This window comes from Pan paniscus, chromosome 1 (assembly GCF_029289425.2).
Source record: "Pan paniscus chromosome 1, NHGRI_mPanPan1-v2.0_pri, whole genome shotgun sequence".
Taxonomy (NCBI): domain Eukaryota; kingdom Metazoa; phylum Chordata; class Mammalia; order Primates; family Hominidae; genus Pan; species Pan paniscus.
In genome coordinates, this window is record NC_073249.2 from 36,584,928 (window position 1) to 36,611,682 (window position 26,755).

The following is a 26,755-nucleotide window of genomic DNA, read 5'->3' on the forward strand; positions in this document are numbered from 1 at the left end:
GAGGCCTGGTAAGCAGGGGTTCCTCTAACAATAGCACTTCTCACATTGCTATGAAATTATTTGTCCACTTGGCTATCTCCATGATTAAATTGTGAACTGAGGGCAAAGATCATATCTTATTCATCTTTGTAACCTAGGAACCTAGACTAGTGGGCAGCCTATAGGAGGGGCTTAATAACTGAAACAAACAAATGGATGAATACATGAAGAAAATGGCTAAACAATTTAGAGGGCAAAGATCATGTCTGGCTGGGTGATGAGGCAAGATGAAGTAATTTAACTTGAACCTTAAACGATTTAATGGTAAGAGTCTGACAAAGGGTATGTGTACAGAAGGTAGGAAATAGGGAAAAGAAATACAGAGTTGGAAGAGAGCTTAAAAGTCCGTTTTTAATATAATCTCCTGTTAAATGTAGGAATTTCATTTATAATGGTGCTGATGAGTCATTAAATACCTCATAAAATACCCTATTCAGTTTCTTAGTCTGGTTTGGACAATCTGACCTAGTTTTGATTCTTCCATAAATGAATTCATTTCAAAATATTTATTGAAGATCATTTCATAAAATCACTTTGATTTAGCAAGTTTATTTTTTTCTATGACAGGTACTTTTTCCGGCATTTGCTGCTTATATAATTTAACAAGATTAAATACCTAAGTTTTGATATTGACCACACCTGTTAAACTACATATACGATTTTTAAAAAATTGTAGTAAATACACATAACATAAAATTTATCATTTTAATTCGTTATAAGTGTACAGTTCAGTGGCATTAAATACCTTAACATTGATGTGCTACCATCACTACCATCTATCTACAGAACTGTTTTTACACCTGAGATTTTTAATTTTTTTGAGATTTTTATGTATTTACTTTTTTAGAGATAGGTGCTCACATCTATGTTGCCCAGGCCTGACTCAAACTCAGCCTTAAAAGGTCTCCCATCTCAGCCTCCTGAGTGGTTGGCACTACAGGTGAATGCCATTGTGCCTGGCTTACACTAACATTTTTAAACTTAAAAATACGAAATATTACTGTTCACAGAGAAATCAGATACATTTTTAATAATGCCATTTACATTATAAATATGTTGACAAAATTCAGACCAGAACTTACAATTGGTATATTAACTAAACTTTTGGGCTTGGTATTTAATAATGATTGTTTAAACCATTGGCCTCATAAGTCAAAAATCTAAGATCAGTGTAAAAATCGTATGCATTTTTATCTTAAAGAGAAATAATTCGAAGTACTAAAAGTTCAATTTTACAAACCTAGAAAAGAGATTTCTGATAGCACAGAAAACAAGACATTCTCCCTTCACTGGCTAACTCCTATGGGAAGAAAAATAAGTGGTAAGATCACACTTTAGGCTGGCGCGGTGGCTCATGCCTGTAATCCCAGCACTTTGGGAGGCCGAGGCAGGCGGATCACCTGAGGTCGGGAGTTCGAGACCAGCCTGACCAACATGGAGAAACCCTGTCTCTACTAAAAATACAAAATTAGCTGGGCATGGTGGCACATGCCTGTAATCCCAGCTACTTGGGAGGCTGAGGGAGGAGACTCGCTAGAACCTGGGAAGTGGAGGTTGCGGTGAGCCAAGATTGTGCCATTGTACTCCAGCCTGGGCAACAACAGCGAAACTCCATCAAAAAAAAAAGTATACTTTAGCTTACTCCATCCTCATCACAGTAGTGCTTATACTCTTCCTGTGGGAGCCACTCTTCCCAGTAGCAATGGTTTCAGTTCAGGTGGTGGTTCTATATAAAAGGGCAATGTAAGTAGCAGCAGTATTTTCCCAATATCCTGCCAGAACTCGGCTAATTGAAAAGCAGCACAAGGCTAGAATCAGAACCCAGGGTTTCAGGATCCAAGCCCAGTTTTATTTCTAAGAGAAATATTTCTCTACAATTACAATCTTCTATAACCCTATAAAACAGCTTCTTCAGTTCAGATTCTTCATCAGAACATTTCTATTTTTCAAATGCTGCCCCCTGCAGTTGATTCGATTTTGTAATGGATGGTTTTGAAGCTATTTCTGGAGCAAGTGTCGGAGCTTAGGAAACAGTTTTAATGCATTCTGTGTCGTCACTTCTATAACTTCTTCCACTGAGATCCCTTTCACCTGGGCAATATATTCTGCTGAAATAGAAATGTTCCAGGGCTCATTCCGTACCTGAAACAAGACAGCAGACACCATGTCAAACATGACACTGAAGGGAAGCAGATCCTTGGAGACTATAGATAGAAGAAAATGAGTTGGTAAAAACAACTGATGGGCTCCTTTTTTTTTTTTTCTTTTTAGGTGGGGATGAGGGCTGGGAGGGAGGTGTGGCTGCAATGTTGATTGTAAATCTGTGCTGCTCCTGAAAAGAACCCTGGGGTATTTACAATTGAAGTCCCTAGCTCCTAGCACATGAAGCAGTCTGCAAACAGTGAACACCTGGTAACCTGCCTGACTAATGGATTAATTGTCCTTTGGTTTGTTGCTTAGGTGAATGCTTGTAAAAGGTCACTGCTCTGCTGGTTGGCCGCCTACCTCACAGGCTACATGACAGTTTGATTCAAGAATTGCCAACATGTACTGGAAAGATGAAATAGATTATGTACTGGTATTTCACTGATTCTAAGATGCATTTCCTCTCCTATTTTAACATCTCTGAAATTGATACAGTATATTTCATTTAGATTCAGTGGTATTTCATAGTATAACTGGCAGTGTTTTTTCTTTCTTAATGGTCATAAAACAATGGTAAACAATGGTGCCTCTACAATCACTAACATTTAGATTTTATGAAATAAATTATTATTGTTACTATCAGTAAGTATCTACTCAGGATGATAATGTTCAGAAGAATAACATTATTGTTAAAATTTTTAAAATGCACTTTGGTAATGTAGCCCAAAAAAATTAAAAATGGGCACAAAGATTTATGTTAATCATGTTGTTTATAATACAATCTAGATGACCAATAGCAAGTTAAATATGGTAAACTCACATACTGGAATATTATGCAGTTATTAAACATGATGAAGAAAAGTATGTTTATTAATATATACAGAGGTTCAGCCAGGTGCAGTGGCTTACACCTGTAATCTTAGCACTTAGGAAGGCCGAGGTGGGAGGATCACTTGAGCTTAGGAGTTTGAGACCAGCCTGGGCAACATAGTGAGACCTTGTCTCTATTAAAAAAAAAATTAACAAAAAAAAATATATACAGAGGTTTACCACATAAAGATCAGTTATAAAATAATATGTCCAAGTTAATCCTGTTTTTATGAAATATATGTGCACTAAAAATACAAAAATCAGCCGGGCGTGGTGGCACAAGCCTGTAATCCCAGCTACTAGGGAGGCTGAGGCAGGAGAATTGCTTGAATCCAGAAGGCGGAAGTTGCAGTGAGCTGAGATTGCGCCACTGCACTCCAGCCTGGGCGACAGAGCAAGACTCTGTCTCAAAAACAAAACAAAACAAAAAACAAAAACAACTAGCCAGGCATGGTAGCACATGCCTGATGGAGAATCATCTGAACCCAGAAAGTCGAGGTTGCTGTGATCACGCCACTGCACTATAGCTTGGGTGACAGAGTAGACCCTGTCTCAAAAAAAAAAAAAGAAAAGAAAGAAAATAAAAAGAAAAATAGAAACATTAATTGAACATCAGTTAGTAAAATTCACATTGCAATCACATATAATCATAGTTTCTGAATAAACGGATAATAATTGCTACTGTTCCCAAACCTCTAAATTTTGAGTGCCAATTCTCTGAATTTGCAGGCATAGAGTCACAGATCTGATGGGTAGTCAAAGGCACTTATTAAACTGCACATTGGGAGGTCATTGTAATAGGTACTGCCTAAAGCAAATAAAGCATATACTGTGGCTTACTTTCAGAAAATTACAATTTAAAATAGTAGCAATATGAAAGAGAGTGAAATTTAAAATATGATTCTTTGTGGCTTACAATAACAAAAAGAGATACTAACAGCAAAGATCATATAAATAAACCCATGACTATATCAATACTTGTATTGAAAGAAATAGAACTTCATTATAACATGCTAATTAAAAGAAGAAAAATGAACACTCATTGAGTACCTACTGTATACCAGATACTGTTAGGTACGTTCACATACGTTACTTCATATAATACTTACCATAATCTTTTCTTTTTTTTTTGAGATGGAGTTTTGCTCTTGTTGCCCAGGCTGGGGTGCAATGGTGCGATCTCGGCTCACTGCAACCTCCATCTCCCGGGTTCAAGCGATTCTCCTGCCTCAGCCTCCCGAGTAGCTGCGATTACAGGTGCATGTGCCACCACGCCCAGCTAATTTTTTTGTATTTTTAGTAGAGACAGGGTTTCTCCATGTTGGTCAAGCTGGTCTCGAACTCCTGACCTCAGGTGATCTGCCCGCCTTGGCCTCCCAGAGTGCTGGGATTACAGGTGTGAGCCACCGTGCCCAGCCCACCATAATCTTTTAATGTATTTATTATTTTACCCATATTTTATAAATGAAAAAGCAGTTTCAGAGAGATTAAGTAGCTTGCCCAAAGTCAGCTACTAGGTAGATAACAGGATTTGAATTTGTCTTTCTGACTGCAGACACTGTGCTTTTTACTACACTGGTCTGACTCTTATTATTACATACATTAGGACATGCTTCATTATCAAATAATATTATCTGGAGCACAACAGCTACATTTAGAAAGACCTGAAATAAAGTTAATATAAGCCCTCAATCTGGCAGTATATGAGGATTCCACTGTATTTACACTATAATGAGAAATACAGCTAAATTGAAAAGAACTCAAATGAAAGATACAATCTAAATAATATAGAAATTAGAAAACCATTTACCTGTTTTTCTGGTCCTAGTGCAGGTGAATCTGTTTCTAAGCATATAGAAGTTAAAGGCAATTGTTTCACAAGTTTCTGCTTCTTAGAGAAAAGAGAAAGCAGCTAAGTTTAAAACACGAGAAATAAAGATAAAGAGCATTAAATTGACATACTAATAATGCATTTTATTCTGCAATAACTTAAAATTTATGCTTTAGGCTGGGCGCGGTGGCTCACGCCTGTAATCCCAGCACTTTGGGAGGCCGAGGCGGGTGGATCACGAGGTCAGGAGTTCAAGACCAGCCTGACCAACATGGTGAAACCCCATCTCTGCTAAAAATACAAAAATTGCCAGGCACGGTGGCTCATGCTTGTAATCCCAGCACTTTGGGAGGCTGAGGCAGGCAGAACATAAGGTCAGGAGTTCAAGACTAGCCTGGCCAACATGGTGAAACCCCATCTCTACTGAAAATACAAAAATTAGCCAGGCATGGTGGCAGGCACCTGTAATCCCAGCTACTCAGGAGGCTGAGGAAGAAGAATCACTTGAACCCGGGAGGTGGAGGTTGCAGTGAGCCGAGATCACGCCACTGTACTCCAGACTGGGCAGCAGAGCAAGACTCCATCTCGAAAAAATAAAAAATAATAATAATAAAATAAAAATACAAATATAAAAATTAGCCAGGCAAGGTTGCAGTGAGCTGAGATCATGCCACTGCACTCCAGACTAGGCAACAGAGTGAGACTCCATCTCAAAAAAATTAAAAAATAATAATAAAATAAAAATACAAATACAAAAATTAGCCAGGCAAGGTTGCAGTGAGCCGAGATCACGCCACTGTACTCCAGAGTGGGCAACAGAGCGAGACTCCGCCTCAAAAAAAAAATTATTTTTTACTATTCAACTGATAGGCCGGTTGTGGTAGCTCACGCCTGTAATCCCAGTACTTTGGGAGGCTGAGGTGGGTGGGTCACTTGAGACCAGGAGTTCGAGACCAGCCTGGGCAACATGATAAAACCCCATCTCTACTGAGAATACAAAAATTAAGCCAGGGGTGGTGGCTCATACCTGTCCAGCACTTTGGGAGGCCAAGGCAGGCTGGTCACTTGAGGTTGGGAGTTCGAGACCAGCCTGGCCAACATGGTGAAACCCCGTCTCTACTAAAAATACAAAAATTAGCCAGGCGTAGTGGTGGCTGCCTGTAATTCCAGCTACTCGGGAGGTTGAGGCAGAATCACTTGAACCCAGGAGGCAGAGGTTGCAGTGAGCTGAGATCATGCCACTGCACTCCAGCCCAGCCACAGAGTGGAAAAAAAAATACAAAAATTAGCCAGGCATTGTGGTACACGCCTGTAATCCCAGCTACTCGGAAGGCTGAGGCAGGAGAATCGCTTGGACCTGGGAGGCGGAGATTGCAGTGAGACAAGATCACATCACTGCACCCCAGCCTGGGCGACAGAGTGAGACTCTGCTTCAAAAAAACAATTCAATTGATAAATGCTAACTGGATGTTCTCATAATTCCACTACTAAAAGTTATGTTAAAATATAAACACTAATTCCTAAAAATTATCCAAAGCTTCTAGGGAAACCAAAGAATAGTAACCATAGCAAAAATGAGGTATACTCAGCAAGCAGAAATCCAAACATCTGGTATCATGTGCCGACATTGACAAGGAAGTGATTTCTGTTGTTTCTCCACCCTCATCACATTCAGTGTTTCTTTCTAACATCCACTTTAAGGCACTCAAAGCTTTATGTTTATAAATCTAAGGGTTTTGTTTGTTTTTGAGACATAGTCTGGCTCTGTCACTCATGTTGGAGTGGAGTGGCACGTACTCGGCTCACTGGACCCTCCATCTCCTGGGCTGAAGACATCCTCCCACCCCAGCCTCCCAAGTAGTTGGGACTATAGGCACACACCACCACACTCGGCTAATTTTTTTTTTTTTTTTTTTTTTTGAGACAGAGTCTCGCTCTGTCGCCCAGGCTGGAGTGCAGTGGCGCGATCTCGGCTCACTGCAAGCTCCGCCTCCCGGGTTCACGCCATTCTCCTGCCTCAGCCTCCCAAGTAGCTGGGACTACAGGCGCCCACCACCATGCCCGGCTAATTTTTTGTATTTTCAGTAGAGACGGGGTTTCACCATGTTAGCCAGGATGGTCTTGATCTCCTGACCACGTCGTGATCCACCCGCCTCGGCCTCCCAAAGTGCTGGGATTACACGCGTGAGCCACTGTGCCCTGCCTTCACTCGGCTAATTTTTGTATGTTTTGTAGAGACAGGGTTTCGCCATATTGCCTAGGCTGTTCTCAAATTCTTGAGCTCAAGTGATCCGCAAGCCTTGGCCTCCCAAAGTGCTGAGGTTACAGATATGAGCCACCATGCCTGGCCCAAATCTAAGGTTCTTATGCAATTAAAATTTTTTTTTATTAATTAATGTATTTATTTTTGAGATGGAGTCTCTGTCGCCCAGGCTGGAGTGCAGAAGCGCGATCTCAGCTCACTGCAACATCTGCCTCCTGGGTTCAAGTGATTCTCCTGCCTCAGCCTCCTGAGTAGCTGGGATTATAGGCATGCGCCACCACACCCAGCTAATTTTTGTATTTTTAGTAGAGAAGGGGTCTCACCATGTTGGCCAGGCTGGTTTTGAACTCCTAACCTCAGGTGAACTGCCTGCTTTGACCTCCGAAAGTGCTGGGATTACAGGTGTGAGCCACAGTGCCTAGCCCGATTTAAATTTTAGATTGGGTTGTGGATGGTTTTCTTTTTTCTTTTTTTTTTTTTTTGAGACGGAGTCTCGCTCTGTCACCCAGGCTGGAGTGCAGTGGCGCGATCTCGGCTCACTGCAGGATCCGCCCCCCGGGTTCACGCCATTCTCCTGCCTCAGCCTCCCGAGTAGCTGGGACTACAGGCGCCCACCATCATGCCTGGCTAATTTTTTGTATTTTTAGTAGTGACGGGGCTTCACCGTGTTAGCCAGGATGGTCTCGATCTCCTGACCTCGTGATCTGCCCGCCTCAGCCTCCCAAAGTGCTGGGATTACAGGCATGAGCCACTTCGCCCGGCCTAGTTTTTAATTTTTAAAGCTATAATTCACATAACCATAATATTCACTCTTTAAAAGTACACAATCCAGTGTTTTTTGCTATATTCACAAAATTGTACAATCATCACCATTATCTAGTTCTGGAATATTTTCATCACTCCAAAAAGAAATCCCATACCCATTAGCTGTCACTCCCTATTATCCTTCCCCTCAAAATTCTGGAAACCACTAATCTATATTGTGTTTATAGATCTGCCTCACCTGGACATTTTACATGAATGGAATAATACAAGATGTCGTTTTTTGTCTGGTCGCTTTCTCTTAGTATAATGTTTTCATGGTTCATCCATGCTGTAGCATGACTCAGTACTTCATTTCTTTTCATGATTTTATTCCTCTTCATTCCTTTTTATGACTTTATATTCCATTATATGGATATAGCACATTTTATTTATCCATTCATCAGCTGATGGACATCTAGGTTGTTTCTACTTTTTGGCTATTATGAATAATGCTGCCATAAACATTTATGTACAAGTTTTTGTGTGGACATATGTTTTAATCTCTTTTGGGTATCTACCTAGGGGTGGAATTGCTGGGTCACATGGTAATTTTATTAAGTTTCTAAGGAACTCCAAACTTAGTGGTATGAAGTTGTATCTCTCACTGTACCTTTGATTTCTATTTCCATAATGGCTAATGAGGTTGAGCGTCTTTTTATGAGCTTATTGGCCATTTGCATGTTTTCTTTAGAGAAATATCTAATTTAAATAATTTGCACATATTTTAATCAGGTTATTTGTCTTTTTATTGAGTTGTAATGGTGCTTTATATATTCTGGATACTAGACCCTTATCAGATACATGGCTTGAAAATATTTTTTATCTTTCTGTGGGTTGTATTTTCACTTTTTTGATAATGTGCTTTGAATTATAAAAGTCTTAAATTTTTTATTGTGAACATTTTAAATTTTGATTATGTCCAATACATTTGTTTTTTTCTTTGGTTGCTTACGATTTTAATGACCTATCTAAGAAGCCACAGCCTAATCAAGGAGTCACACAAATTAAGGCCTGTTTTCCTCTAAGAATTTTTAGTTTTTTTTTTTTTTTTTTTTGAGATGGAGTTTCGCCCTTGTTGACCAGGCTGGAGTGCAATGGCTTGATCTTGGCTCACTGCAACCTCCACCTCCTGGTTCAAGCGATTCTCCTGCCTCACCCTCCCAAGTAGCTGGGATTACAAGCACATGCCACCATGCCCGGCTAATTTTTGTATTTTTAGTAGAGACGGGGTTTCACCATGTTGGCCAGGCTGGTTTCGAACTCCTGGCCTCAGGTGATCTACCCGCTTCAGCCTTCCAAAGTGCTGGGATTACAAGGGTGAGCCCCTGCGCCCGGCCTTATTTGGTTTTATATTTAAGTCTTTGATCAATTTCTGAGTTCATTTTTATATATATGTGAGGTAGAGACCTAAGATTAATTTTTGTAATGTAACTAGAATAGTATCACAAGTATGGAAGAAAAGCTCATGTTTTAAATTTTATTTCATAAGTATTAGATGAGTTTCAATGAAAAAATTTACCTGTCCACTTCTTATGATAGAAGGGGGAATTGAGAAGAAGTACCCAGCTCTTACTCCTTCCATGGCTACAGATGGCCGACCATCAAATGCATGCAGCAGTACCTTCTCAGCACCTTTCAAAAATGAAAGATAAGGCAGTATTCCATTTTATGTCCCATCAATCAAATTAAATAACAGAAGTCTGAAATTTTAAGTAAATGTTGGTCACTAGGATATAAACAAGAGGTTCTATAACTTCTAAAGGGCGGATAAATGTATGGTGTTCAAAGAATGGAATAAAAATATAGTAAATTTTAGGCCAGGCACAGTGGCTCACACTTGTAATCCCAGAACTTTGGGAGGCCAAGGCAGGCGGATCACTTGAGCCCAGGAGTTCGAAACCAGCCTGGCCAACATGTTGAAACCCCGTCTCTACAAAAAATACAAAATTTAGCTGGGCATGGTGGTGCAGGCCTGTAGTCCCAGCTACTCGGGAAGCTAAGGTGGGAGGATCACCTGAGTCTGAGATGTCAAGGCTGCAGTGAGCTGTGATCGCACCACTGCACTCTAGGCTGGGCATCGGAGTGAGACTCTGTCTCAAAAAATAAACTAATAAAAACATATAGGCTGGGCGCAGTGGCTCACGTCTGTAATCCCAGCACTTTGGGAGGCCGAGGTGGGCGATCACCTGAGGTAAGGAGTTCAAGACAAGCCTGACTAGCATGGTGAAACCCCATCTCTACTAAAAATACAAAAAAATTAGCTGAGCGTAGTGGCGGGCACCTGTAATCCCAGCTACTTGGGAGGCTGAGGCAGGAGAGTCACTTGAACCTGGGAGGCTGAGGCAGGAGAGTCACTTGAACCCGGGAGGCAGAGGTTGCAGTGAGCCAAGATTGTGCCACTGTACTCCAGCCTGGGCGACAGAGCGAGACTCCATCTCAAAAAAATAAATAAATAAAATAAATAAATAAATATATATATGTATATATGTGTGTATATATGTATATATGTGTATATATGTATATATAGTGTATATATGTATATACGTGTATATATGTGTATATATGTGTGTGTGTGTATATATATATATATATAGAGAGAGAGAGAATAAATTCTTAATCTTCAGAATAAAATTGAAATATTCAATAATGTTGGCCAGGCACAGTGGCTCATGTCTGTAATCCCAGCACTTTGGGAGGCTGAGGAGGGAGGATCTCTTGAGCGAGCTCAGGAGTTTGAGACCAGACTGGGCAACATGGTGAAACCCAGTTTCTACTAAAAATACACACAAAAGAATTAGCAGGGTGTGGTGGTGTGTGCCCATAGTCCCAGCTACTTGTGGGGCTGAAGTGGGAGGATCTCTTGAGCCCAGGAGGTGGAGGTTGCAGTGAACAGAGATCGCCCCACTGCAATCCAGCCTGGGCAACAGTGTCAGACCCAGTCTCAAAAAAAAAAAAAAAAAAAGAGAGAGAAATATTCAATTTTAAAGACAAATATAAATTTTCTGCACCATCAGACCTTTTCTAGAAGTCTGTGAGCTAATTGTTTCTAACAGGAGGTTTTTAAGCAGTCAAATGGATTATCTTAACAAAAATGCTAGTGAAAGAAGAAATGGGGAACTAAGTGACACAAACTCAATAGTCAGAGTGGGCTTCATAAAACTATCCCCAGTTATTAAAGGGTAGCTGCTCAGCCTGCATAAAAATCATGCTTTCAGTGACTCCAGAACTATTCATCACTGATTTCTAGTTGCAGGCAATTTCATTTACTTTATTATTTGACAGAGTTTTTTCAAATGGTATGAATGACTATTAGATGGTTCTGAACATAAGTGAGTTATGAAACCAACTTAGTTTAGTTTCATAAGCACAACCAATGAGTGCTTATACATATGTGTGTGTGTATGTAGCACACACACTTACATACCCATACATACATATACTTATGTGGATTGCTTGTTAAACTTTTGTTAGCTTTCTTTATGTAAATATGAGTCTCAAAATAAACTATATTTCTTACTGTGGATGGCACCTTTAAAATGTTGAAAAATAATGCCATAAGATGTAATTTTACTTTAGGAACAACTGGCAAAGAAGAGAGTGTGTATGTATGATGGCCAAAATCTGTATTTCTGCATTTCTGTAAATTCTGCATTTCTGAAGTAGCAGCTATAAAACATAAAAAAACAGTGACGCAATGTGATTGCTGTGTGATTGCCCTTCTTTTTTTTAACCTTTTCCCCATTAATCAGCTGATTGAGCTGATTAAGAAACTGGAGCTGCTGGCCAGGCACAGTGGCTCAACGCCTGTAATCCCAGCACTTTGGGAGGCCGAGGCGTGTGGATCACCTGAGGTCAGGAGTTCAAGACCAGCCTGGCCAACATCGTGAAACCCCGTCTCTACTAAAAATACAAAAATTAGCTGGGTGTGGTGGCACGCGCCTGTAATGCTAGCTACTTGGGATGCTGAAGCAGAATAGCTTGAACCCAGGAGGTGGAGGTTGCAGTGAGCCAAGATTGCGCCACTGCACTCCAGCTTGGGCAACAGAGTGAGACTGTGTCTCAAAAAATTAAATAGGCTGGGCACGGTGGCTCATCCTGTAATCTCAGCACTTTGGCAGGCTGAGGCAGTTGGATCACTTGAGATCAGGAGTTCGAGACCAGCCTGGCCAACATGGCAAAACCCCAGCTCTACTAAAAATATAAAAATTAGCTGGATGTGATAGTGGGTGCCTGTAATCTCAGCTACATGGGAGGCTGAGGCAGGATAATTGCTTGAACCCAGGAGGCAGAGGTTGCAGTGAGCTGAGATTGCGCCACTGCATTCCAGCCTGGGCGACAGAGTGAGACTCTGTCTCAAAAAATAAATAAATAAATAAAAGAAACTGGAGCTGCTAATTTTGTTTTGTTTTGTTTTTTATGAAGCTGCTAATTTTTAAATTAAGGGACATAAATTATTGTATTCAACTTTTCATTTACTCTATCTGGGCCTGGGAAATATCATAATTACACTGAAAACCTTGTAAACAATAGCCTGACCTGCAACATCATCTTAGATGATTTCTGCCCCCCTTCTTGCCCCTGCCCTTCAAGAAATCAGATTAAAACATGGCTTGCTTTATGAGAACATAAACTGGAATTGTCAAACTTGAACATCAGGCCTATTTTTCTCAGGAAACGAAATACCTTGCTCTTGTAAAAGGTTGATGGTAGGTCTTCCAGCAGAGCGTGAGTGCACATTTCTGTTTAACGATAACAACATTTCTTTTAAGTACCATTCTGAAAGTATTGTTTTTGATCTATTAAAGTAGTTCGGAGAAAAATAAATGTAGAGTTCCATTTCAGGAGAACTCTGATCATTATTTAATTTGCTCTATAGCTATTAACATAGGAAAATAATTAACCTACACAGGCAAATTTAGTCTTTTGGCTAACTGGATCTGTCTGATTAGGACTTGTCTTTGCTCTTCCTTCTGTTCACCAGTGCCAGCAAATCTGGGGGAGAAATCTAGTCCAACCTAGAGCAGAAAAATAAAAGATATTACATATTTAGGTTTAAGGAACCTCAAAAGAGATCTTTGGATTGATGCTATCCAATACAAATATATAATGTGAAGCACAAAAGCAAGCCACATAAAAATATTAATTCTAGTAGCCACATTAAAAATATTCACAAAAACAGGTGAAATTAATCTTAATAATATACTTTAACTCAATATATCCCAAATATTATTATTTTAAACATGTAGCCAATATAAAATATTGAGTTATTTTATATTCCTTTTTTTTGTTTGTTTTGTTGAGACGGAGTGTGGCTCTGTCACCCAGGATGGATGGAGTGCAGTGGCGTGATCTCGGCTCACTGCAACCTCTGCCTCCTGGGTTCAGGCGATTCTCTTGCCTCAGCTTCCTGAGTAGCTGGGATTACAGGTGCCCGCCACCACGTCCGGCTAATTTTTGTGTTTTTAGTAGAGACAAGGTTTTACCATGTTGGTCAGGCTGGTCTCAAATTCCTGACCTCAAGTGATCAGCCCGCCTTGGCCTCCCAAGGTGCTGGGATTACAGGTGTGAACCACTGTGCCCAGCCTTTTTTTTTTTCTTTTTGGTACTAAAACTTTGAAATGCACAGTGTATTTTACACTTACAGCACATCTTAATTCAGAGCAGTCACATTTCAAATGCTCAGAAGCCGTTAAGTGGCCACTATATTGGACGGCACAGACTATAGATGACTCCTCCTAGGACTATTTTGGCATGCATTCTATAATCTATATTCTGAATTTAGGTGTTATTCTTATCTTTTGTCTCTAATTAAAAATGGAATTTATTACCAAGTAATAAAAATATTTCACAATTAGCCGGGCACGATTGCTCAAGCCTGTAATCCCAGCACTTTGGGAGGCGAAGGTGGGTGGATTACTTGAGGCCAGGTGTCCAAGACCAGCCTGGCCAACATGGTGAAACCCCGTCTCTACTAAAAATACAAAAAAATTAGCTGGGTTGGTGGTGCATGCCTGTAATCCCAGCTAGTAGGGAGGCTGAGGCAGGAGAACCACTTGAACCTGGGAGGCAGAGGTTGCAGTGAGCTGAGATTGCGTCACTGCACTCCAGCTGGGATTGTACCACTGTACTCCAGCCTAGGTGACAGAGCAAGGTTCTGTCTCAAAAAAAAAAAAAAAATTCACAATTATAAATTATTTAAATAAAAAAGTTCTTTAATTACAAACTCTAGCCCATTTAAAGTGTGTTTCTAAATTACTTATGAAGAATTATAGATACTATATTAACTCACCAGAGCAAGGACCCATATTTAAGCATAAGAAAAAAAAAGCAAAGTATTTAGAAATGCTATTATTTTTCTCCAATTAAGGTAGGCCTATGGTAAGGCTTTTGATTGTTTCATCCCCAAGCTTTCTTGCTTATTAAAGAAGTATCAACGAATTATTATTTGGCTAAGTGGGGTGAACATAATTATACAAGTCAGTTATAATCACCAATACTGAACTAAAGATTATTTTCATATATCATATAGAAGTCTGAATTCGAAGTTGTTTGATCAGCTAGTGGGTGTTTACCTCTCCAATTGCCAACAACCGATCCTTATAATTCTCAATAATGGGCAAAGCTACATCCAAATCCTGGGAGAAAAAAAGTAAAATTGTTAAAATGGAAGAAAGGAACTACTATTTCACAAGCTCCTATTATGTGCTAGGTGCTATGCCATCCTGGTGCTTTACATACATTTAATCCATTTAAGCAGTCAAAGAACTACCAATAGTAATCCTTCTAAAATGGTGAGTACCTCTACCTGTAAGTTTGAGTAGAAACATATCCCATACCCATTCGGGTTACAAGAATATGACTTTTTATGAAGAGCGCCACTTAAACATGGCCTTCTGTTTAGGAGGTATTTCCTGACATTTAGGAGGCATTTGGACATTCTGAAATCACTAAGAAAAAGAGAGGCAAACCACCAGGGAGTCATCTCTGCATGTGAGCTTTGCGATTGCATTGTTGGGTTCTCCCCTTAGAATTCGTCTGGTTGGTGAGTTTATAATGATAATCCCATACTTCCTTTGCACTGTTTTCACTGATTTCATTTGTCTTTATAGCCCTGCTTTGACTACTTGTTCTAGATGCCCAGCAATATAAACAATGAGTATCTCATATATGCTTGTTAAATATTGAAGTAGCTGTGTACCATTAGTTTCAATGATATTACCTTTTCCACTGAGGAGAATTTGCCCTGTAGGGTTCCCTTCTTAGGCAGGGAAAATAAATATATGGAAAATTGCTTCTAGATACCTTTTAGACTACATTGCAAATTTTAGTTTCAGGATATATAAATTGCCAAGTATTTCTCCTGAGGATAATCAGAACAAGAGAGAATTAAGAAAAGGAAGGTAAAGCAGATGATAGAGGAACAGGAGTAGATTTTACAACTATGAGAGAGAGAGAACAAAGATGAAGGAGGGTAAGTTAAGGCCTTAAAATATATTCTAGTAGACTTGAAATATATTCTAGTAGACTGGAAGAAGAATTAACATTGTCATGAAAAATGATGGGTATATGACCCTAGATGTCAGAAAAGCTATTTGACAACAAGCTGAGTAGGTTAAACAGTTCCAGGCAAAGCTTTTTCCATATCACACATCCAAACTACTCTATGTCTCTGAGATCTCAGAGGGACTGGAGAAGTAGGAGAAATCACCCAGGAAATGTCTAACACTTAGAAAGCCTGAGTCACAGAAATTACACAGTTGGAGGAAGATCAGATGAAGAAAAAACCATGCCTCTTGGAATATGTATTACCTATGAAAAAGCAAAACAGATTTACAGTGAGACTATTCAAACTCCTAATAAAACAGATCTGGAAGCTTTCAGCAAGTCAAGAATGATAAATAAAAATTAATAGTAGAATATAATTCATATTACTTATTTAATATGTACAAATTTATTTGTGTGTGTGGTCTTTGTCATTTTATTTTAGTAGATGTAAACATATTTATAAGGCTATTTATAGGTCTATTTCTGCCCTCAGTTCTATCCCCACTCCCTTCATAAGGTCTCAAGTTCCTTAACAGCTAATGGTTCTATTATACTTTTGTGTTTTTGTTTTTTTTTTAAAGATAGGGTCTCAGTTTGTGACCCAGGCTGGAGTGTGCAGTGGTGCAATCATAGCTCACTGCAGCCTTGAACTCCTGGGCTCAAGTGATTCTCCCACCTCAGCCTCTCGAGTAGCTGGAACTATAGGCACGTGCCACCATGCCTGGCTAACATTTTAAATTTTTGTGTATGTTGCCTAGGCTGGTCTCCAACTTCTGGCCTCAAGCAATCTTCCCACCTCAGCCTCCCAAAGTGACGGGATTACAGGAGTCAGCCATGGCACCCCACCCTATTACGGTTTTTGTAAAAAAAAAAAAAAAGATTACCTACCCCTATACCTTATGATTGGGCATAATACTACTATATAATTATTCATTATTTACAAATGAGGAAATTCAGACTTGGCAAAGGTAAGTAATGTGCCACAGATCACAGAAGTCAGTAGGCCAGGTCCCTCTGACTTCAAAGCTCATGCATGCTGTTTCCACCATGCTGCTGAAAGAAGAAAGGAAGAAGGGACAAAAAAGGGAATGAATGAAAGAAGGAAGGAGGGCAAAAGGGATCAAAGGAGGAGAAGAGATTTATTCAGAATGATTTTAAATAATTACAATAGATTTTTTTATTATAGAAAATGTTTAGTCTTCAGAACCTTTAGAACAGGGGTCAAGTGTTTAACAGAAATTAGTAAAGTGGAACAAGTAGAAACAGCAGCTAACTGGAGAGCAAATACCCTGCATGCAGGGGCAGCAGAATGCCGCCAGTGAATTGTATTATGGCGCCACTGCACTCCAGCCTGGGTGACAGAGCAAGATTCTATCTCAAAAAAAAAAAAAAAAAAAAAGAAGTACCTATCATACTATTGGCATATTAATTACTTTGGTAAGTTAACCAGTCCAATCAATTCTATATTAATGCCAAACATATGCCAAATCCACCCATTTCTCTACCTCCAATGCTAGTACTCTGGTCCCATCCAGCATCATTTGTTCATCACAGTTCATTGTGGTTTATCCCCAGTGCCTAAACTGTGCCTGGTAATAATATTTATTGAATGAATTAATTAATTCAGGAATATGTTAAAAGGTTTGTGTGATACTAGGTAATTCATCTTATAAAACAAGTTAATTTGATGAATACTTACTACATACCTACCTTTGTACCACATATTTTAGAAGCCTGTAAAGGTGCAATGAGGCATACTTCCTGTTTTAAAGGGGTTTATAATCTAATCAGCAGGAGAAAACTAAACTGTAGTATGGACTACAAGTGCAACTGGAATAAAATAGGGCTAACTCTGCTCATCTCTAGTCTATTCCAGAGTATTATCACAACATTTGATAAGTTCATATCTGCTTTGATAATCAAGAATTACCTATTGGCTGGGTGTGGTGGCTCACATCTGTAATCCCAGCACTTTGGGAGGCCAAGGCAGGTGGATCACTTGAGGCCAGGAGTTTGAGACCAGACTGGCCAATATGGCAAAATCCCATCTCTACTAAAAATACAAAAAATGAGCCAGGTGTAGTGGTGCGTGCCTGTAATCCCAGCTACTCAGGAGGCTGAGGCACGAGAATCACTTGAACCAGGGAGGCAGAGGCTGCAGTGAGCCGAGATGGCGCCACTGCACTGCAGCCTGGGTGACAGAGCAAGATTCTATCTCAAAAAAAAAAAAAAAAAAAAAAAAAGAAGTACCTATCATATTGTTGGCATATTAATTACTTTGGTAAGTTAACCAGTCCAATCAATTCTATATTAATGCCAAACATATGCCAAATCCACCCATTTCTCTACCTCCAATGCTAGTACTCTGGTCCCATCCAGCATCATTTGTAGCCTTCTAACTTTTTCCCCTTTTCATGTTTTGCCCTCTTCAAAACTCACTCTTCATACCATAGCCAAGGGGTTTTTTTTTCTTCACCAAACTCATTTTCGCCAGAGCCAAGAGGATCTTTTTAAAACATAAATTACATCTTGGTACTTCTCACATTAAACCCTCCATTGCATGTAAACTAAAATCCAACAAGGTACTGTATGAGATCTCCGCCCATCCCTCTTACCCCATCACTATCACTTCCTCTCTTCCTCTAGCCATATCAGCCCTCTTTCTGCTTCTTGACTACACTGAGCTTATTCCTACCTTGGGACCTTTGTGCTTTGCTGTTTCCTTTGCATATAACACCCTGATCCTCTCTTTGCATGGCCAGTTCCTTTGTAGCATTCAGGTTGCAGCTCAATTGTCACTACCAGAGTCCTTCCTTGATGATATCATCTAACAATCAGCATTCACAACACCTACTATATAATCTTGTTTTACTGTCTTCAAAGCACTTAGTGCTATCGAAAGTTTTCCTGCTCATGTAATTGTTGACTGTCTGTCTGGGCCATCTAGAATCTAGCTTCCATGAGCACGATCTTACTCATTATTGGGTCTGCAGTGCTGACAGCAGTGCCTGGCATGTAGCAGGTGCTCAGTACACACTGGTTGACTACCTAACTAAATGAATGTCTATTGGTATAAATCCCCACATAAATGAAAGAAGTGCTGCCTTGCTATGATTCCACATTTGTAGAACTGTGATTATCTGGCAATGTAGCTAATTTTATCATACTTAACAATTCAGGATAGCTACAGGATAAGCATTTTTACCTGAAATGAATGAATTTTATTTTCTTTCTTTTCTTTTTCTTTTTTTTTTTTTGAGAGATAGAGTCTCACCATGTTGCCCAGGCTGGTCTGAACTCCTGAGCTCAAGTGATCCTTCCATCTCGGCCTCCCAAAGTGTTAGGATTACAGGTGTGAGCCACCATGCCTGGTCATGAATTTTATTTTGAAATAAGTAGAGCTACCTAAGGTATCTTAATATAGGAAGAGAGATACATTATTATTATTATTATTATTTGAGATGGAGTCTCACTCTGTCACCCAGGCTGGAGTGCACTGGAGCAATCTCAGCTTACTACAATCTCCGCCTCCTGGGTTCAAGCGATTCTCCCACCTTAGTCTCCCGAGTAGCTGGGACTACAGGTGCATGCCACCACACCTGGATAAGTTTTTGTATTTTTAGTACAGACAGGGTTTCACCATGTTAGCCAGGAAGGTCTCAATCTCTTGACCTCATGATCCGCCCACTTCAGCCTACCAAAGTGCTGGGATTACAGGCACGAGCCACTGTGTCCAGCCTACATTATTATTTTTTAAATGGCACTATATCTTAATTTATTCATAGGTAACAAAAAGTCATTACTTCTTTGAAATGGGGCTATCAAACCAATTATGCAATAAAACACTCATGAAACTGTGGATCTTCCTGATGCTGAGTCAGGAGACAAGCGTGAAATATAAGACATACCGACTATCGTGAGTCAGTGCGGGTAGGACGTTTTTAGAGAGGGTACAAATCAGTGCAATTTAATAGCTGGAGAGCAATCCTGTAACAATGGTTCTATGTTCAAAGATAATACTACTTACTTGAACTAATCTGTTCCCTAATAGTATATGGCACCTCTGAATTTGTATCTTTCTTTTTCTAGATATTCTATCACTTTTTTTGCCAAAGCAACATGACTACAGTACCAAAAAAATGTGAAAAAAGTTACAGATAATTCTAACAGATCATCACAATTACTATCATTTCTGTGTTTTCTCTCCAGTCTTTTCCTTATGAATATATGCTTATGTAGATGTCACTTATAGTGAATATGCTATTTGGTATCCTGCTTTTCTCCCTATATTATACAGTAAGCATTTTCCATGTGCTATACACACTTTATAATCCTCATTTTCTATAAATGCATTATATTTAACACTCTACAACTTAACTAATGATTCCTTTGTTTCTGAACCTCTAGGCTGTTTCTACTTTTTCTCTATTACGAATAATGTTGCAACAAACATCTTTGTTAAAGAAGGTAGTGTTTCCTTCTTTTGGATTATTTCCTGAGAATATAAATTAGAAAGAGGAGGATTACTGAGTCAAATAATTCTTTCGTTTGTTTGTTTTTAATGGTTCCTGTTTTGTATGACTGTTACCTTTAGTGTGACACTTCTTTGGTCTTCTGGTGAAAGTCCTTGAACTGGATGAACACCCAAGCATGGCAGGACAAACCCATTATACCTAAAAATGTAGAACCAACTGAGAAAGCAGGAACAGTAGACTAGTAGATTACAACGTATTCTAAAGAATAAGTAGAGGCCGGGCATGGTGGCTTATGTCTGTAATTCCAGCACTTTGGGAGGCTGAACCAGGTGGATCACTTAAGGCCAGGAGTTTGAGACCAGCCTGGCCAACATGGTGAAATCCTGTACCTACAAAAAATATAAAAATTAGCCAGGCCTGGTGGTGCATGCCTTAGTCCCAGCTACTTGGGAGGCTGAGGCAGAGAATTGCTTGAAGCCAGGAGGCAGAGGTTGCAGTGAGCCGACATTGCGCCACTGCACTCCAGCTTGGGTGACAGAGCAAGACTCCATCTCTCAAAGAAAAAAAAAAAGGAATAAGTAGAAAATAATCTCTTTAGGGCTATGTTAAAATGCTTTTTCCTCTTTATTCTCTTTAAAAATGGATCTTTGATATTATAAACTGGATGTCATAACTGTGTTCTTATTAGCAATCCTTTAAAATCTTAATTAAAAGTAGCACCTTTCTGAAAGTTGCATAATCTTTTCAAATTCTCCTGAATGTTCGGCAACTGCCACAAGGGCCACAACATTGGCCTGAAAAAAAAAAAAAAGAATAAGGTTACAAACAATATACATTTAATATAAATTATAGAAAATTTTCAAGTTTTCTCTGCATTTTAGTTATCCTTGTTCAGCCATGCTTCATGAATACAATCAGAAGGGCTATCACTGAGTATTTACTATGTTTCGGACCTTATGTTCAGTGAATATAAATATTGCCTCATTTAATTTACAGAAACCTATAAAGTAGGCTATAGTCTACTGTATAGATCAGGAGACAGAGTTTTGGATGTCGAATAACTTGCCCAAGGTCATCAGGTCTATATATGTCCAAAGCCCACATTCCTAATTAAGCTGCCACAGTGAAAGTTACCTGTATGTAAAAATGCACTACAACCATTTCTGGCTGTATCATTTTTTGAGATGGCCACAAAATGCTAGTTACAATGAATTTCATAAACACTTCCAAAAAAATAATTTTTCTAAGCAAATCAAAACATCTCAGAAAACTTTAATAATATATCCCAGATCTCCAGAACCACGTGAATTTAAAAACTGAAAGATGGACCAATTTGTTCCATAGGGCTGTTGAGCATGGTAGCTATAGGAACATGTTTTGAATTCAGACTAACTTGTCTCTATCACTTCACTAGCATGTGTCTTTGGACCAGTTACTCATCTCTAGGCCTTAGATTCCTCATCTATAAAAATGGGGAATGATTGGCTATAAATTAGTAATTTCCTCAGAAGGCTATTGTGAAACACTGAATGAGGTAAAGTCGAGAAAGGCCTTAGCTCACTACCTGGCATGTAGCAAACACTTAATAAATGCTACTTAGGCTGGGAGCAGTGCCACATGCCTATAATCCCAGCATTTTGGGAGCCCAAGGTGAGTAGATTCCTTGAGCTCCGAAGTTTGACACCAGCCTGGGCAATATAGTCAGACCTTGTCTCTATTTTAATTATAAATAATAAAAATTGGCTGGTCGTAGTGGGTCACACCTGCAATCCCAGCACTTTGGGAGGTTGAGGTGGGCAGATCACCTCAGGTCAGGAGTTCGAGACCAGCCTGGCCAACATGGTGAAACCCTGTCTCTACTAAAAATACAAAAATTATCTGGGTGCAGTGATGTGTGCCTGTAGTCCCAGCTACTCAGGAGGCTGAGGCAGGAGAATCACTTGAACCTGGGAGGCAGAGGTTGCAGTGAGCTAAGATCACACGACTGCACTCCAGCCTGGGCGACAGAGCGAGACTCTGTCTCAATAAATAAATAAATAAATAAAATAATAAAAATAAAAAATGCTACTTACTATAAACTACTGAAACAACATCAAGGTAGTATATCTAAATTTCAAGCTGTTTTTGCTTGAAATGATAGTTAAAATAAAAAACCAAAAGAGCAATTACAAATATTGACTTACCTTCTTGGCTTTCTCCAACACATCATCCAAATCCTAAAACAAGCATAAGAAATCACCATTATTTTAGATGAATAAGCAGCTAATCTTGGACTGTATATGTCAATGTAGTTGTGGCATCACAAAGAATAACAATGATAGCAACTAATGGACTAGTGAAAAACAAAGAGCCTACACTGACCCACCTCCTGTTTACTCTTACTATCAGTAAAGTCTGGCTACTGTTCCCAGCACTAAAACAGAAGCCTCTATTGTCAAATATACAGGGTATTTCTCTGTCCTCATCTTACTCTACTCCTCAGCAGCATTCGGAATCCCTCACTTGCTTACTCCTTCCTTCTTGAAATGCTTTCCACCCTTCGCTTCTGCAATACCACTCTCTCATTGGTGGCTACTTGTCAGTCTCCTTGACTAGCTCCCCTTCCTCTTTCAGACTTCAAGAACATCTGCTCCTCTCTCTGCACTTGCCTTGAGTGATTTCACTTCCTCTCATGGTTTTATCATCATTATGCTGAGGCCCCCATTTTTTTTCTTTTTTTTGAGATGAAGTTTCACTCTTGTCTCCCAGCTGTAGTGCAATGGTGCGATCTCGGCTCATTGCAACCTCCGCCACCCGGGTTCAAGTGATTCTCCTGCTTCAGCCTCCAGAGTAGCTGGGATTACAGGCGACCGCCACCACACTCAGCTAAACTTTGTATTTTTAGTAGAGATGGTGTTTCACCATGTTGGCCAAGCTGGTCTTTTAACTTCTGATCTCAGGTGACCCACCCACCTTGGCCTCCCAAAGTGCTGGGACTACAGGTGTGAGCCATCGAACCCAGCCTGAGTCCCCAGTTTTTTTGTTTTTTTTGAGATGGAGTCTCACTCTGTCACCCAGGCTGGAGTGCAGTGTCGCGATCTCGGCTCACTGCAAGCTCCGCCTCCCAGGTTCACACCATTCTCCTGCCTCAGCCTCCCAAGTAGCTGGGACTACAGGCACACGCTGCCATGCCCAGCTAATTTTTTTGTACTTTTAGTAGCGACAGGGTTTCACCATGTTAGCCAGGATGGTCTCGATCTCCTAACCTTATGATTTGCCCACCTCGGCCTCCCAAAGTGCTGAGATTACAGGCATGAGCCACTGCGCCCGGCCCCCAATTTTTATCTTTAGCTTGTAATTCTCTCCTGAGCCCATGACTCATGTTTAAAAATTATGACATCTTCATTTGGATGGGATTAGGTTTCCCAATATGCCCCAAACATAAATCTTTATTTTCTCCCCACAAACCTATTCCTTCTGCTGACCTCCCCACCTCCACCTCAGACCTTGGTCTTCCCTATAGCACAAGCTAATAATCTGAGTCATCCTTGACTCCTCCCTTTCCCTTGCTATCCACATCCAATTCTTTAGTACTTACTGTGGATTCTCTCTCTAAAATGTATCTTGAATCCATGTATTCATCTCAAACTCACCTGCTATCATCATAGTACCAACAGCCAACATCTCTTGCCTATATACTGCAAAAGCCTCCTAACTAGTCTTGTAGCTTCCACTCTTCTCCTCCACCCATTTGCCATACAAAATTTGCCAGCAGCAAAATGGTGTTAAAATGGATAGCATCATGCCTATCCATTTTTGTGTAATCCCAGGACTTTGGGAGGCCAAGGAGGGTTGATCACTTGAGGCCAGAAGTTCAAGACCAGCCTGGACAACATGGCAAAACTCTGTCACTATTAAAAATACAAAAAAATTAGCCAGGCGTGGTGGGACACAACTGTGATCCCAGCTACTTGGGAGGCTGAGACAGGAGAATTTCTTGAGCCCAGGAAGCGGAGGTTGCAATGACCTGAGATCATGCTATTGCACTTCAGCCTGGGGTACACAGCCAGACTCAATCTAAAAAAATAAAAAAATGAAAATTAATTTTAAAAAAGCCCTTTAATGAATCTGCATTGTGCTTCAAATGCAATCCAAATTCCTTACTGACCCACCTCATCTATCCCCTGCAAACCTCCCCAGTTTTGTTTCATGCCTTTCTCTTTCTAGCTCATCAGGCTCCACTTAGCTTTTTGGCAACAGAAATGTGCCAAATTCTAGCTTGTCTGGGGGCCTGCAACCTATCTGTTTCCCTAACCAGCATACACTCACCCCCTTGCTTGGGTGGTTCCTTGTCTTTTCAGCCTTAAGTGTCAGCTCCTGGGAGGATTTCCCCCTGAAATAAAACCCCCCTTAATCCTCTATTATTAGTCTCTAGTTTCCCAGGTAATGGGTAAAACAGTTTGTAACTGATTTTATGTGTGTATTATTATTTTAATTGAGACGGGGTCTCACCACATTGCCCAGGCTGGTCTCAAACTCCTGGGCTCAAGCGATCCACCCGCTTCGGCCTCTCATAGTGCTAGGATTACAAGTGTGAGCAACCACACTCGGCCATGTATTTTTGTTTGTTTGTTTGCCTCTCTCCCCCATTTGTGAATTTTTTTTTTTTTTTTAAACAGGGTCTCACTGTTACCCAGGCTGGAGTGCAGTGGCTTGATGTCAGCTCACTGCAACCTCCACCTCCTGGGCTCCAGCGATTCTCCCACCTCAGCCTCCCGAGTAGCTGGGACCACAGGCAAACGCCACAATCACTGGCTTTTTTTTTTTTTTTTTTTTGGTTGGGACGAGGTTTCACCATGTTGCCCAGGCTGGTCACGATCTCCTGGACACAGGAGATGCGCCGCGCCCGCCTCGGCCTCCCAAAGTGCTGGGATTACAGGCGTGAGCCCGCGCCCGACCTCTCCCCGATTTGAACGCGTTTCGAGGACCGCTTCCCACAAAGACTGGCATCTCAGCCAGGAGGTGAGAGCCCCGAGGGGAAAAACAGGCCAGCCAAGGGGAGTGAGGGAACGATTCCAGGAACTCAGAAGAGCAAACAAAAGCCTTGTGGAGATAGCTTACCGCGACTGAATCAGGAAAAAAAAATCGGTATGTCTGAGGTTAAATAGGGAATAGGGAAATGAGGGGCAAGGTCATATGGCCATAAACAAGGGTCTGGGCGGGTGATATGGGGTTTCGTCCCAAGGGAGGAGAGCAAAGATAACACGAGGGGAAAGGACGGGGGCCTCCCTGCTCCCTCTGGCCCCGTATCGCCCTCACATACGCGGTCAAAGTCCGGGGCGGAGAGGTGGCAGTGACAGTCCACCAACCCTACGCCCGCCGCTCGCATTGCGCCCCGGCGGCTGCCACTTTAGACCGGCCAGCAGAGCCGGAGCCGGAACGTTTCAGCTGCAGCGTCCTGAGTTTCCAGCCGGATGCATGCTAGTTACACCAGTGTGAACGCGCTTTTCCGCTTCCAGAGTGCCCCGCCCACAGTTCATACGAAAAATGGCGGGGTCTTCTGAGTTGGTGGTTCTTGACCCTCCATGGGACAAGGAGCTCGCGGCTGGCACAGAGAGCCAGGCCTTGGTCTCCGCCACTCCCCGAGAGGACTTTCGGGTGCGCTGCACCTCGAAGCGGGCTGTGACCGAAATGCTACAACTGTGCGGCCGCTTCGTGCAAAAGCTCGGGGACGCTCTGCCGGAGGAGATTCGGGAGCCCGCTCTGCGAGATGCGCAGTGGGTACGGGACCAGTTAGCCACTTCTTTACTCATCATCCTCTTACCCAACACCCAGGATTTTAGGATTCAGAAAGATCCCACGCCAGGCCTTGGCAGAATTAACGGTGCCCCAGGCTACTGTAGAACCAGTTCGAGAAACGCTAGAGGAGAAAGAAATAGATGCTAATGTCAGCTGGGTCTTATTAATTACTTAGACCAGCGCTGTCCAGTGAAAATACAAGGCAAGCTAATATTTATGTAGTTTTAAACTAAAAGTAAGAAATAGGTGAAATTAATGGAAATAAAACATTTTGTTTAACCCAATAAATCCAAGATATTTTAACGTAATAATATCAAATGAATGAGATATTAACTAGTTACATTTAAGCGCTCAGTAACTACAAAGTGGCTAGTGGCTCACCTGTTGGACAATGCAGCCGTAGACAATGAGGAATTCTCCTGGAAAGGGTAATTCTGGAAGTCAGCCATTCACCCAAGCAGCATTTGATCTTTCCTTTTGCATGTTTTATTTATTTATTTATTTATTTATTTATTTTATTTTATTTTATTTTATTTTTGAGACAGAGTCTCGCTCTGTCGCCCAGGCTGGAGTGCAGTGGCGCGATCTCGGCTCACTGCAAGCTCCGCCTCCTGGGTTCACGCCATTCTCCTGCCTCAGCCTCCTGAGTAGCTGGGACTGCAGGCGCCTGCCACCATGCCCGGCTAATTTTTTGTGTGTTTTTAGTAGAGACAGGGTTTCACCGTGTTAGCCAGCATGGTCTCGATCTCCTGACCTCGTGATCCGCCCGCCTTGGGCTCCCAAAGTGCTGGGATTACAGGCGTGAGCCACCTCGCCCAGCCTATTAACCTTTATTTTTACTGTTTGCACTGTGGTCATTCATAACTCACAAATATGCGGTATTATGAGCTTTTAGATTTTTTCCCCTACATGTAAGTAGATTGGTGCCTGTTATAAGGAAGCACACAATCCCTTTATTTCTTGTCTTCCCAAAAAGCTACCACCTTCAGGGCTTTGCAAAAATAT

At 40.9% G+C, this 26,755-nt stretch overlaps 2 protein-coding genes across 14 annotated transcripts in view; one reads left to right on the forward strand and one right to left on the reverse strand.

Moving 5' to 3' along the window:
- Positions 1 to 370: 370 nt before the first annotated feature.
- TATDN3 (TatD DNase domain containing 3) lies at positions 371 to 26,466 on the reverse strand. Of its 9 annotated transcripts, none has more exons than XM_024929224.4 (10): positions 26,132 to 26,466; positions 22,156 to 22,188; positions 20,693 to 20,766; positions 20,086 to 20,170; positions 14,525 to 14,587; positions 12,858 to 12,967; positions 12,636 to 12,691; positions 9,472 to 9,584; positions 4,865 to 4,966; positions 371 to 2,181 (listed from the first exon to the last, which is right to left on the reverse strand). In XM_024929224.4, the coding sequence occupies exons 3-10, from the start codon at positions 20,707 to 20,709 to the stop codon at positions 2,038 to 2,040; spliced, it is 690 nt and encodes a 229-aa protein (XP_024784992.1). In that variant the 5' UTR covers positions 20,710 to 20,766; positions 22,156 to 22,188; positions 26,132 to 26,466; the 3' UTR covers positions 371 to 2,037. The 9 variants fall into 9 exon arrangements, with proteins under 9 accessions (XP_024784992.1, XP_008965043.1, XP_003814217.1 ...); XM_008966795.4 differs by lacking the exon at positions 26,132 to 26,466 and adding an exon at positions 25,275 to 25,473 and having other exon boundaries at positions 4,865 to 4,942; XM_003814169.5 differs by lacking the exon at positions 26,132 to 26,466 and adding an exon at positions 25,275 to 25,397 and having other exon boundaries at positions 4,865 to 4,945.
- The window catches only part of NSL1 (NSL1 component of MIS12 kinetochore complex), a 52,753-nt gene continuing 50,511 nt past the window's right edge, over positions 24,514 to 26,755 (forward strand). Inside the window, exon 1 of one of the 5 annotated variants that reach the window (XM_063597282.1) lies at positions 24,514 to 24,973. In XM_063597282.1, the coding sequence (XP_063453352.1) occupies positions 24,668 to 24,973 (306 nt within the window). In that variant the 5' untranslated portion in view covers positions 24,514 to 24,667. Of the gene's footprint in view, positions 24,974 to 25,428; positions 25,733 to 26,755 lie in introns of those variants that run through there. The other 4 variants (XM_003814173.6, XM_014342951.4, XM_055108324.2 and 1 more) reach the window with 4 other exon arrangements.